The following is a 14,125-nucleotide window of genomic DNA, read 5'->3' as shown; positions in this document are numbered from 1 at the left end:
CTTCAGTCACCTCTCAAAACTCTTCTACTTTTACTCTTGGGGCCTGATGCCGGGACGAACGCCACCGGGAGGACGTTACACGGAGAGTTTAGTGCTGGGCTAATAATCATTAGTCCCCAGCACCAAATTTTCAGCCACCATTTCGTGTCGCACTTGAATTTTTAACCCATAGTTTTGATGGCACCGGGGGTTAGCAATATTTAGTCAGCTATGGGACAGCAGCTGGAGAGCAGTGTGAGAAAAACAGTCCAGCGAGAGAGGGGGGAAATAGAGCAGTGAGAGAGAAGCAAGAGAGAGCAATGGGAAAGAAACATCAGAGAGAGAAAGAGATGGGGAGGAGTGTAAATGGGGAAGGAATGGGAAGAGCAGGGAGCAGAAGGGGGAGATGGAGGGGTAAGGGGAGGAGAGAAGGGAGGGGAGGAGAGAAGGGAGGGGAGGAGATGACGCAAAGGGCAAGGGGAGGGGAGGGGAGAGAAGAAGAGGGAAAGAGCGGAGGGGAAAGAAAGAGAGCGAGAGTGAAAAAGAAAATTCAGCCAATGTTTGAACTCTTGATCCTGATTGCGTGTGTGTATGTCAAGGGAGGACAGGATTGGCCTCAGCTACGATGCCCTTTCCCCTTGTATAAAAATGATAATGGAAGTCCATGTACATTCTGAAGTTTATTTTGCTCTTTAAAAAAAATTGTACAAAAAATAAAATACAACTGTCTTTTTAAAGTCTGAAAAGATCCCGACTCCCATTTCCAAAAATATTACCTTGTATACAGTTTTTCTCAATTTGTAAAAACGTTCAAGTTTCCCAAATCCTTTAAATACCCTGGATAGCAGTTTATACAGTCATTTTGTAAAATCTCATGATGCCTTTCAAACTTAATATATAGACAAAAAGGAAACAGGTTTTATATTAAAAAATTAAAATACACAACTACAATGAAAGCCCTCAACCCAAAGAAAGCATAATGGCAGTAAACATGCCTTATGTAAAATTTAATATTGCACATTATAGACATTTTTTACAATTATATATGCTAGTCTCTATTTCAGTTAGTGTCAGATTCTACTAAAGATGATGTTACTGGTCCTCAGTGCTACATAGAGAACCAAGGCAGACACACAGATGGCTCTGTATGGCCTGCTGGAGTGTTAGGTGTATGTCAACCTTATCGCATAAATGCATTTGGCCAACATGCAATCACATGATGTACAAGTTCTCACAATTACCTTAAAAAGCAATGAAACAAGTCTTATTGCTCTCTGATTGAAGAAACAACTGGAGTGACCTTTACTTTTTCCTTTCACAATCTTGTCTTGAGGTATTGTTGGATGCATCTAGTGTGGAAAAACTGGTATGTGATTGGAATGGATGATTGAAACACAAAACTGATTGCATTCAGCACAGGGAAAAAAGAGAGGAGGATACCAGGCAGAGTTGTATCAGACGTCCGTACCAATTATCCGACTAAGCTAAAATATTGTCCTCCAAGTAACAATATTGTCCATTCTGAAGTCTTTGGGACAATACTTCAGCACTGTCAAAAACAGTCCATATTTGTATATTATGAAGTAAAAGGTAAAAAGAAACGCCAGTTCAGCTTCATTGATTTCTGAAGTATGTACAAAGATTGTCCACTTGACGGGAGCAAACTCCTTTTCACCAGTCATTTAACAGTTAACTAGCAGTCAGGTTTGTGACTGTAAGATTGTCAACTTGTGATCCATCTCTCAGAGAAGGACGCTTTGTTGGAAGTGACTCCAAGTCCCTGTTAAATTTCAGTCAGTGTAATTTTGAAGCTCTCACCCAGGTTTTCAATATTGAGAATGAAAGTGTCTTCGTTGGAGTAGTGTTCGATGATGTTGTCATCCATGTTTACCAAAATTCTAGTTTAACAAAAGAAAAAGGTTAATATCTTTTCTTTTTAAATGCCTCTTTAGCTTCCATTCCCAACTCCTCCTTCTGTGCACTGGGCTGAAGCATTTCTTTGAAGAACATCGCCTAGTTGTGTTATTCACAGTGCTCTGTACAATATCCAGCTCTTGAAACAGCTACGCAAAGCTACGCAAAATTTATTTTGTAAATTTAACAGACACAAAAAGTATTCCCAGATAATTCAGAATCGTCAGATCAAATAAACCATCAGCTGAACTTTTGCCGCACGAAACGTGCTGAGCCAGTTCAGTATATCAGAGCACTCCCATCAGGACACAAACAGTACAAGGACATGAAAAAACTCGGCGCCAATTCCTAAAACTGATGTGCTGTTCCGAGGATCGCGTATCCAATTTAAAAATAAATTGTGGTGGCAATTAAAAGAACAATCTTTTATATTGTCATTTGTGTTATGTAGGCCCATTGAAGGCCGATTCAGATTACATGATCCCATTTTTCCGTGTGTCTTTTTGTGCTGGGGAGGATATTACAGAAAGCGCACAGGAAATCTTCAGTTGAAAAATGGTAGTTCCTTAAACCTGTAACTTATTCTGGAACAGCAAAGTGATAGGGTAAGAGAATGTCTGCTACTAGTTTAAATTCTTGCTTTCATCATCTCCTCCATTTTACTAGCTGTAATGTATGTACCTTTAAGGGGGAGAACTACTTTTTACAGCTCCTGTATCCTGTAGTACCGGCAGTGACCACACCTGTATATAAACCCTGAGTAGTGATCTGTACAGTCAGTTGCAGTTTGAACCCTCATTCAGTAAACACCTGTTGATCGTTCCCTGTCGTCTTTGTCTGATTATTGAAGGACACAACATTAAGATACACGGATCTAACATTGGCGACGACGCAGATTCGAACCTACCTGCAACTCTGCATCACCTCCCAGGGATTCGCTCCTGGAGAACAGTGGAAGGAGGTCGAGTCCAGAAGCATGGGCGTCGACCACGGGCAACCGCCCAGTCATCCAGCGGAGATTTGAGCATCGCAGGGAAGGCTGTCAAGTGCCAGGCTTGGCTTTCCAGTCATGGTGGTCCAGCGAAACGGGCTGGCAACAGGTACTGCGCAGACCCTTCCCGGACAGCGGCGGCTAGAGCCGACCAAGCGGCACAGAAAAAGACCGAGCAGCGTCAACGGGGGAGAGAGGGCAGAGCGCACAGGGCGCAGCCGGTGTTCAGGACCGAGCGGCGTCAACGAGGAGAGAGACGAGAGAGAGCAGAGCGCAGCCGGTGTTCAAGGGCTGAGCAGCGTCAACGGGGGAGAGAGGCGCGCAGGAAAACGCGAGGAGCTGCCATTGCCACGAGGACCGCAGAGAGCGGCATTGGCAGCAGCGCAGGAGCGCGCACGAAACCCACAGGGCGTCGCCATTTGCCACGAGGACCGCCGAGAGTGGCGTTGGCAGCAGCGCGGGAGACGCCATTTTAAGCAGCAGCGGGGAAGAAAGGAAAGCGCAGGAGACGCCATTTTAAGCTGCAGCGGGGAAGAAAGGAAAGCGCGGGAGATGCCATTTTAAGCCAGTCTAACCACACCCAAAAATGCCGAAGAGTGGCAGTATCACAGCGTTCGACAATGAAGTCGAAGATTGGACGACATATGTCGAACGCATAGAAGTATACTGCAAGGCGAATGAAGTGCCAAATGACAAGAAAGCACTGGTATTGTTGAATTCAATGGGTGCAAAAATGTATGGCTTACTACGAAACCTAGTAACCCCAGAGAAGCCAGTAGAAAAGGATTTTGAAAACATAGTGTCAATCCTACAGGACCACTTAAACCCCACACCGCTGCTGATAGCAGAAAGATTTAAGTTTCACAAAAGGAACCAGCATAAAGATGAAAGTAATGCTGAGTATTTAACGGAACTGCGCAAGCTATCGAAACACTGCCAGTTTGGAACGGGACTAGCAGATACTTTAAGGGACAAGTTTGTGTGTGGGCTTCAAAGTGAAGGAACCCAGAAACGGCTTCTATCAGAAAAGGATCTTACGCTGGACAAGGCTTTCAGCATTGCAGTATCACACGAAGCAGCAGCACTGGGCGCTGCAGAGATACAACGGAGACCGCAAGAATATGGCACAGTGAAGTGCTATCGCTGCGGCAGAACAACACACGACCATAATGATTGCTGGTTCAAGGACAAAGTGTGCAGACAGTGTGGAAAAGTAGGACACATAGCAAGAGTCTGCAGGTTGGGAAAGAAAACCAGCAGCAAGAAATCTCCACAGGAGAAGTATAAGAAGGTACATAAGGTGACGGAGAGTAGTTCAGACGAACAGAAGAGTGATACAGACTCCGGAAGCAAGGAGCTGGGTTGTCTGAAACTACATAATGTGATCAAAACGTAGGATCACCAAACTATCTGGGTCACGCTCAAGATAGCAGGAGTCCAAGTGAAAATGGAATCGGACATAGGATCAGCCCTAACAGTCATAAACCGAAGGGACTACAAGCGGCTATTCTCACATATACCTTTGAGAGATACAGAGATTGTCTTGAAGACGTACACGGGGCAAAAAGTCTACCCCAAAGGAAAAATAAGGGTGAACGTTACATATAACAGCAAGGAAACACCAAAAATGGACCTATATGTATTGCCAGATGGAGGACCACCACTACTAGGACGTGAATGGATCCGGAAGATACAGCTAGATTGGCATTCCATACAAACACTGACTGTAGATGCCAAAAAGGATGACGACGTCACACCTGGACGACTGTCAAAAATGCTAACCGACGCACAAGAAGTGTTCCAACAGGGACTCGGAACACTAAAAGGCATAACAGCGATGATCAAAATAGAGGAAAATGCAAGCCCAAAGTTTTTTACGGCCAGACCGGTACCTTATGCGATCCGCCCAGCCGTTGAAGCAGAGCTGGAAGGTTTGGAACGTTCAGGAGTACTGTCCAAAGTGGACTGGAGCGAGTGGGCTACACCCATCGTTCCTGTAATGAAGAGGTCGTTGAGTAATACGCCTGGGGAACCAAAGAGGGTTCGCATCTGTGCGGACTTTAAGGTGACAGTGAACCCAGTCCTTCACACTGTACAATGTCCGCTTCTGCAGATTGAAGATATTTTCGCATCGCTATCTGGAGGGAAACGCTTCACTAAGATTGATCTGGCCCAGGCGTACCTGCAAATGGAGGTAGAAGAAGCCTCGAAACAGTACCTCACGATCAACACTCATAAAGGTCTCTACCAATACAACCAGCTGGTGTTCGGGGTAGCATCAGCTCCGGCTATTTGGCAAAGGGCAATAGAACAAGTCCTGCAAGGGATTCCAGGGACCCAGTGTTATTTGGATGACATCCTGGTCACGGGCGAAAATGACAGTGATCACCTCGCCAACCTGGAGCAGGTGCTCACTAGATTGAAGGAATATGGGCTCCGAGCTAATCGCCACAAATGCGAGTTTTTCCAGAAGCAGATCTCGTATTGTGGCCACGTTATTGATGAAGAGGGGTTACATAAGTCCCCTGAAAAGATTGAGGCAGTAGTCAAGGCTCCAGCACCGGAAAATGTGTCACAACTGAGGTCGTTCCTCGGGCTGGTGAACTACTACCATAAGTTCTTGCCGAATTTGTCTACCGTACTACACCCACTGAACACCCGACTGCAAACGGGGGTACCATGGAAGTGGAGTGACGAATGTAAACGAGCTTTCCAGAAGAGCAAAGCATTGATCACATCAAAAGAGGTGTTGGCTCATTTCAACCCAGCACTACCAATTCGGTTGGCGTGTGATGCATCACCCTATGGCATTGGAGCGGTGCTGTCGCACAAATTCCCGGACGGCTCGGAGAGGCCAGTAGCCTTTGCGTCTCAGTCACTAACCTCAGCCGAGCGTAACTACGCCCAGATTGACAGGGAGGCCCTCAGCCTAGTGTGGGGAGTGAAAAAGTTCAATCACTATCTACACGGGCAGAAGTTCACCTTGCTGACTGACCACCAACCACTTGTCTCCATCTTTAATCCAAAGAAGGGCGTTCCGGTGATGACTGCGCAACGGCTACAAAGATGGTCCCTTTTTCTAGGGGCGCACCAATATGAAATCGAGTTTAAGGGCACGAAATAGCATGGAAACGCTGATGGGCTATCACGCCTGCCACTGCCTACTGTGGAGGAAAACACCAGCAGTGGATTCTGTCGAAATATTTCATTCGACTATAATTGAATGCTTGCCAGTAACTAACGCTGGTATAGAGAAGGAGACCCGAAATGACCCGACACTGTCTCGGGTATATGATTTGATGGTGAAGGGATGGCCAGCACATGGCAACTCACTGTTGCCAGCATTCTCATCCAGAAGAGAACAGCTGTCAGTATGCCAGGGGACCTTGATGTGTGGATCCCGAGTGGTAATTCCACCCAAGTTAAGGGAGAGAGTGCTCAATGAGCTTCACGAAGGCCATCTGGGAGGGGTGAAAATGAAAAGCCTTGCTAGGGCTTATGTGTGGTGGCCGGGGATCGATCAGCAAATCGAGGACCTGACAAAGAGCTGCTCAGGATGCCAGAAGGTCCAAAATGCACCACCACATGCCCCTCTACACCCATGGGAGTGGCCCTCATCTCCATGGCAACGGGTGCATATTGATTTTGCTGGTCCATTCATGGACTCAATGTTTTTAATAGCCGTGGATGCGCACTCGAAATGGCCTGAGGTGATCAAAATGTCCTCCACCACCACGGAGAAAATGATTGCAGTCCTACGGACCATTTTTGCCAGGAACGGCTTGCCAGAGCAGATTTGCTCTGATAACGGACCACAGTTTGTGTCCGAAGAGTTTCGAAGATTTATGAAAAGGAATGGGGTAAGGCATTACACATCCGCCCCGTATCATCCAGCCACAAATGGATTGGCTGAGAGGTTCGTACAAACCTTTAAAAAGGCAGTAAGGGCCATGTGCGATGACGACATTCCACCGCAGCATAAGGTGGACAATTTCCTGTTAGCCTACAGAAATGCGACACATGCAGTCACCAACCAGGCCCCGGCCATGATGTTCTTTAACCGAAGGTTGAGATCTCGTCTGGATTTGCTCAGACCAAATGTACGAAGAGATGTTGAGAGTAAGCAATTCCAGCACATCAATGAGAAGCCGACAAGGAGCTTCAATGTAGGGCAACCAGTCTTGGCCCGCGACTACCGAACAGAGAAATGGCAACCAGGAACGATATGCACACAGCAGGGGCCACTAATGTACACAGTGGATGTTGGGGAGAACATTGTGAGACGCCATGCTGACCAGATCCTAGAGTCACAGGAACGAGTCAACCCCATGTCTCGGCCATACGTACCTGGTGAGGAACCCGACGTACAGGTCGCATCTACCTCAGAAACAATAGCATTGGAAGCTGATGAATCAACTGACGACAAGGTGTTAGAATCGCCTCCGCACCAAGAGCGAGACACTCGGGAAAGGCGTTATCCAGAAAGAATCAGGAAGCCTCCCCAAAAACTGAATTTATAAATAGACTATTTTCAGTTAATGTTGCATGTTAAAAGTGTTAATTGGAATTAGTTGATATTTAATTGTTAAATGAGTGTTACGGTACTGTTAATCTAAAAGGGGAGGAATTGTAATGTATGTACCTTTAAGGGGGAGAACTACTTTTTACAGCTCCTGTATCCTGTAGTACCGGCAGTGACCACACCTGTATATAAACCCTGAGTAGTGATCTGTACAGTCAGTTGCAGTTTGAACCCTCATTCAGTAAACACCTGTTGATCGTTCCCTGCAGTCTTTGTCTGATTATTGAAGGACACAACATTAAGATACACGGATCTAACACTAGCCACCAGTTTGGATTCAGAGGCCTCGCTGTTCCTTACCCTTTTTTACTCTTCTTGTAAATCTTTCCGATCTTTTCTGCTGGAAATCCATACTTATCAGATAACTGTCATCACAGAGAAAAAAAAGAGGGAGAATTAGCATTCCTTGCCCATCAGTTCTTTGGGCCGATCTGTTCAAGGGCTCAAAGATTAGTGCCTTCAAAAGTCAAATTATTCAGGAATTCTTTGGATATGATGGGTTTCCCAAACTGGGAATTTTTTTTTTAAACAATGGACAGCCTTTCTCCTAGGCCCAGAGTCAAGACTGAAAAATTCAAAACAAGTTTCAATGGTTGAATATAACATGGAAACCCATACCCAACCATTCCATTGCCCAATGCTTAGTGTGTAAGTGTCCTCTATTTCCGTGCCCCTCCTCTCGCTCTTTAGTCATTTACCAATCCAACAGGATGGGTGGACTACTTGCTCCAAGACCTCTGCCAACACCCACTAATTGCTACAAAAGCAAAATACTGCCGATGCTGGAAATCTGAACTAAAAACAGAAAATTCTGCAAATATGGAGAGAGAAACAGAGTTAACATTTCAGGTCAATGGACCCTATTTTGCCAGTTCTGACGAAGGGTCATCGACCTGAAACAATATTGGGCTAGATTTTCGGGGAGCCGTCAGGCGGGGTTTCAGGTGTGTGTGTGGGGGGGGAAATCCCAAATTTGGGGGTCCCGCCCAAAACCCCGCCCCACGTAAGTTTCAGGGGCGGCGGGTACCCGCCCCGCACTGGGATCCGCCGAAACCAGGCGGGAAGGGATTAGTGCCAATTAACTGCCTGTTAACAGGTAGTTAACAGGCAGTTTTTAGCCTAATCCCTTTTTTGAGGGGTTTTGTGTGGGTTTCCCGACGGCTCCAAACCACGCCAGGTAGAGCAGGCGGGCCGTTGGGTTGAAGGAGTTGGAGGGGTCGCGATGTCGGCGCTCAGGTGAGTGATGGGTGCATGAGTGCAAAGGTAAGTGTGTTTGGTGTGTCTAAAGTGTGTAAAGAACTTTAACTTACCTGTACTTACCTTAGCAGCCTTTCTTCCTGTAGCCGTCGGGAGTGCATCACTCAGCCGGAACGTAAAGCTGAACGGCTGTGATCTGTCAAAAGTGACAGCCTTCAGCTTTGAGTGCCGGTGACAAATCTGAGTCTGTGCAGAATGACTCAGCTTAGAACTCAGAGTGTCAGTGTTTCACAGCTTCAAACAGCTGTGAGACACTGATGTTTCATCTGTCAAGAACTCCTGACAGATGAAATTTCAGTGTGTGATGTCATCTGTTGCCGGGTGGCCCTTAATTGGCCTGCTGAGCCCGCTGGGCGTGCTCAAGGTCAATCAAGGGAAAATCGCGCGGATTGGCCGGACGTCAAAGTAGGCGGGTCAAAAACCCGAAAGGGGAAGTCCCGCCTTCTTCCCGACAGGTTCGGCAAAATCTACCCCAATAACTCTGTTTCTCTCTCCACAAATGCTGCCTGGCCCACTAGTTGCTTTCATGCACACACTGGACCCGATTATGATGGGGGGGAGGGAGCAGAAATGTTGTGTGCGAGCCCCAAAGCGGGCAGTGCACCAGAGAGTCCATTTAAATAGAAGTTCCCAGAGTCCCGCCCAGAATCACACCCTGGCTGCCGAGCGTGAGCGGGAATTTGGCAGCAGGAGGCTGCAGCCGGGGATCTGTGGGACCCACTCATCGGTCAGTGGGAGGAGGGGTCTGGAAGCAATTGGGGGGGGGGGCAGGGGAGGTGGTCAGGGTGGTGCAGAGGTGTTTGGGGAAGGTTCCACCACGATCAGGGGGGAGGCTAAGGTTGGGAAGATCCAAGGACTCCTTGTGGGGTCTAGGGGAGCACTCCTTATCCTGCTCCTGGCCCACAAGGAGTTCTGTCAAGTAATTTTTAAAAACTTACCATGGCGTCTTCTGGCCAGTCAGTGCCTCCCACCGGGCTCCAGTGCAGGACTCCCCCAGACTTTTTGTTAAGATCAGTTTGCGGCATCATCGGGCCATGACTTTTGAATTTAAAGTAGGACCCCACCTATCTATAGTGGGAGCCTTGGCCAACCGGTAAGTCAACTCGGCCTGATTTTAACACCTCCCACACACCATTCTCGCTGGACGAGGGGGTTTAAAATCGAGGTCACACACTCACTTCCCCCTCCCTCTAATTCTGCCTCTGTCTCAGTGCAGAAACAGCTGACATTAGTAACTCACACCTACATCCTACTGCTTGCTTCTCCAGCATGGCATCCTGCACTTAAATTTGAAGTCAGGGAGCTGCTCAGATTTTAAGATAAAAGTAACGCACTTACTGCATCCATCAGCCCCTTCACCGTCGGAGACTTCAGCATCAAGGCATCAAAGACCTCATCAGACTCTTTCCGTACGTACAGCAGGACTAGAAATACAAACATTTCAACGCTGAAAATGCATTTATAAATTTGCCAGTGTCGCAGGGAAATAAATCACCACAGAACTGCAGTAGAATTTTGATTTCATAGTTATTTTGATTAATAACAGAGCTCATTTTATGAAATCATGCTCCCAGAGTGGAGCCTTGCCATCTGAAGCACCTGTCAGCAACCAAGAATGCACTCTTTGCCATTTTCTGCCGATTAAAACTAATGGCTGGAAAATCATGTGGTGTAGAAGCCCAAATTACCAATACACTATATGCTTCTGGTGAGTGAGGCTCTGCAGCAAGGACTCAATTTTGTAAAATTAGCCTGAATATCTTCTAATCACCGTGTAATCTCGGATTCAGTCAGTATCAGTCAGTCAGGTTGGAACAATGCACCATTTTGTAATGCGAAATTAATTTAAACTTCATTCCCTCTATCCCATTTTCCTTGCATTCATCAGTAGTAACGGCCCATAAACCAGATTTAACAAGTAATATGTTTAAATAAGTTGAACTAATCTCTTCCTATTCAAAGGCAGGATCTCCAGAGCGCCGGAGTTTATCAGTGACTATCCAACGTTGTGCTTTTCATAACACTGAAGATCTGTGGGACCCTGGTCACAAGCAAGAGGCAGGCTACACACTGAAGAGCGGCCTTGTGGGATCAGTCAAGTATTTAGTCTTCACCTCACCCATACTTTTGAATTTCAAACTTTTATGTTTGCAAACAGATATAATCAGACCTCCAAATGACAATGATTTCTCTAATCAAAATTTGACCCAATAAGATGTGTTCAAATGAGAAATGTATACTTTTATTTTGATGAGGTCATTTGCAAGTAAAACAACGAGGGCGATTTTCTGAGCCCTGAGGAGGCAGGTTTGGAGGCGGGAAAGGCGGGAAAATCGGAACCCACCTCCGTGGGATTTTGCCGGTGCCGGTTTTGCAGGGCGGGAAAGTCCCGCCTCCAGCTGGCCAGAGAGGTTGTTAAGAGGCTTAAATGCGCGTTAAGGGCCTCTCTGCCTATTTTGAGGGGCCCTCGTTATTTTTCGACCATTTTGGCGTGTTCCACGACCATCCTAAACCACACCAGCTAAACCTGGCGGGTTGACAAGTGGGTGGTCTCCTCACAGCTGCAGGTCCAACATTAAATCGGAGATTTCATCAGGGATTAGTTGCAGGTGGCAGAACTTTGCTTTACAAGGTCTTTGAGCACTTTTAGCAGGCCTTCCGAAGTCAGAGGTGCTGCAGCTTGAATCTATCAACTGTGGGACCTCCTTGGAAGACCCTCTCCCCGCTTGCAATGAGCGCTTCCCCAACGGACCCATCTGCAAGCAGCATGGGAACCATTTGTTTTCTTTCACCATGGAGCTCAGATTCGGATGAGGAGCATCCACGGCAGCAGCAGAACCAGGCAGCACAGCAGCAACAGCAGCAGGAGCCCCAACCTCCTGCTCAGCCATCTGATGCTGCACAGAGCAGAAGGCGCCAGTGCATCGAGGCACCTCGCCTCAGGAGATACCCTCCACAGAGGGTTTACAGACAGAGGGTGAGCTACCTCAACATGAGTGAGCAACAGTGCCAAAGGAGGCTGAGACTTTTGCGAGAGGTTGTCTGAGAGATCTGCGGACTGCTGCAGCAAGACCTGGTGCCCAGAGGAACGGGTGGACACCCCTTACCAGTGACTGTCAAAGTCACCACCGCACTCTACTTCTTCGCCTCAGGCTCCTTCCAGGGATCATCAGCAGACATCAGCGGCATCTCCCAGTCAGCTGCCCACAGTTGCATCATGCAGGTTACCGATGCCCTTTTTGCTAAGGCCCACAATTACATCCAGTTCTCAAGGGATCAAGCAAGTATAACCGCGCGTTCGGTTGGCTTTGCAAATATGGCAGGCATGCCAATGGTGCAGGGCATCATAGACTGCACACATGTGGCCCTTAGGGCACCCCATCACAACCCAGCTATCTTTGTCAACCGAAAGGCTTCCACTCCCTCAACGTACAGCTGGTGTGTAACCACAAGAAGGCGTTTTTGCACGTTTGCGCTAAGTTCTGTGGTAGTTGCCATGACTCTTTCATCCTGCGGCACTCTAGTGTTCCTCTGCTTTTCAATCCACCAAACCAACTTAACGGATGGCTCCTTGGTGACAAAGGCTACCCCCTGAAGAGGTGGCTAATGATGCCGATCAGGAGGCCAGCTAACGAGGCTGAAGAGTGCTACAATGCCAGCCACACTTCGACCAGGTCCATCATCGAGCAAACCATTGGGTTGTTGAAGATGCGCTTCCGATGCCTTGACCGATCAGGTGGAGCCCTGCAGTATATACACCATACAGGGTCTCCAGAATGATTGTGGTCTGCTGTGCACTGCACAACATCGCACAGCGTCGTGACTTGCAGCTGATGAGCAAACGGCTCCGTTCCAGCTCTCCTCAGATGAGGAGGAGGATCTGGAGGAGGAGGATGTAAGAGCACCGGTGTATCGACCAGCGGGAGCACACGAGCAGATGGTTACCCGGGATGCAAGGGATGAATTTATCCTGGCCAGATTTGCGTAGGTTGCCCAAGTTGGCACATGTCCTTGGCTCCATCTTAAGACATCATAGACAATGGACAGGACTCTCTGGCCTTCTTTCACTCTGGCCAACCTGCCAACGCAAGTGTCGCGGAGCCCGCAACGCGGAGCTGCCCAAGGTGAAAGAACAGATGCCATGACGCCAACATTTTGCCATCAAATCATTTTAATGCTTTCCAACAGGGATGGCATTTCATCAATACACATAAACATTCACCCAATCTGCACACAGATCTGGACTCTTCGGACGCCCTCCGCCACTTTAACAGTTTCCAGTTTCCTGGCCCCAACCGCTTCCTTTTCACCATGGACGTACAATCACTCTACACAACCATCCCCCACCCGGATGGCCTGAGGGCACTCCGCTTCTTCCTTGAACAGAGGCCCGACCAGTCCCCATCCACCACCACCCTCCTCCGCCTGGCTGAACTTGTTCTCACATTGAACAACTTCTCCTTTAACTCCACTCGTTTCCTCCAAATCAAAGGTGTTGCCATGGGTACCCGCATGGGTCCTAGCTATGCCTGCCTTTTCGTGGGCTATGTGGAACAATCTTTGTTCCAGTCCTGCTCGGGTCCCCTCCCTCACCTCTTTTTCCGATACATTGATGACTGTATCGGTGCCGTTTCCTGCTCTCGCCCCGAACTTGACAATTTCATTCACTTTGCCTCCAATTTCTACCCTTCCCTCACCTTCACATGGTCCATCTCTGACTCTTCCCTTCCCTTCCTCGACTTCTCCGTCTCCGCCTCTGGGGATAGGTTATCGACCAATATTCACCACAAGCCCACTGACTCCCACAGCTACCTGGACTACACTTCCTCCCACCCCGCTTCCTGTAAGGACTCTATTCCATTCTCCCAGTTTCTCCGTCTCCGCCGTATCTGCTCCGACGATGCCACCTTCCACACCAATGCTTTAGACATGTCTTCCTTTTTCCGCAACCGAGGATTCCCCTCTACCGTGGTTGACACTGCCCTCGACCGTGTCAGTTCCATCTCCTGCACTTCTGCCCTCACCCCTGCCCCTCCCTCCCGGAACCACGATAGGGTTCCCCTTGTCCTCACCTTTCACCCCACCAGCCTCCACATTCAACGGATCATCCTCCGGCATTTCCGCTACCTCCAAAGTGATCCCACCACCAAACGTATTTTCCCCTCCCCTCCCCTTTCAGCATTCCGTAGGGACCGCTCCCTCTGAGACACCCTAGTCCACTCCTCTATCACCCCAAACAGCCCTTCCCCTTCGCCTGGAACCTTCCCGTGCAAGCGGAGGAGATGTAACACCTGCCCCTATACCTCCCCCCTTCCCACTGTCCAGGGCCCCAAACACCCCTTCCAGGTGAAACAGCGATTTACTTGTACTTCTCGCAATCTAGTATACTGTATTCGCTGCTC

At 48.1% G+C, this 14,125-nt stretch overlaps 1 protein-coding gene across 1 annotated transcript in view; it reads right to left on the bottom strand.

Annotated features, from left to right (window-relative positions):
• Positions 1-646: 646 nt before the first annotated feature.
• The window catches only part of LOC147115166 (grainyhead-like protein 2 homolog), a 155,282-nt gene continuing 141,803 nt past the window's right edge, over positions 647-14,125 (bottom strand). The window contains exons 14-16 of the mRNA XM_085993467.1: positions 10,062-10,147; positions 7,767-7,831; positions 647-1,877 (exon numbers count right to left, since the gene is read on the bottom strand). Coding sequence (XP_085849593.1) covers positions 1,763-1,877; positions 7,767-7,831; positions 10,062-10,147 — 266 coding nt within the window. The 3' untranslated portion in view covers positions 647-1,762. The remainder of the gene's footprint in view (positions 1,878-7,766; positions 7,832-10,061; positions 10,148-14,125) is intronic.

This window comes from Somniosus microcephalus, chromosome 7, assembly GCF_052327205.1.
Source record: "Somniosus microcephalus isolate GS21.2 chromosome 7, FLI_Smic_1.0, whole genome shotgun sequence".
Taxonomy (NCBI): Eukaryota; Metazoa; Chordata; class Chondrichthyes; order Squaliformes; family Somniosidae; genus Somniosus; species Somniosus microcephalus.
The sequence above is the reverse complement of the archived record's forward strand: the minus strand, read 5'-3'. Positions and strand labels throughout refer to the sequence as shown.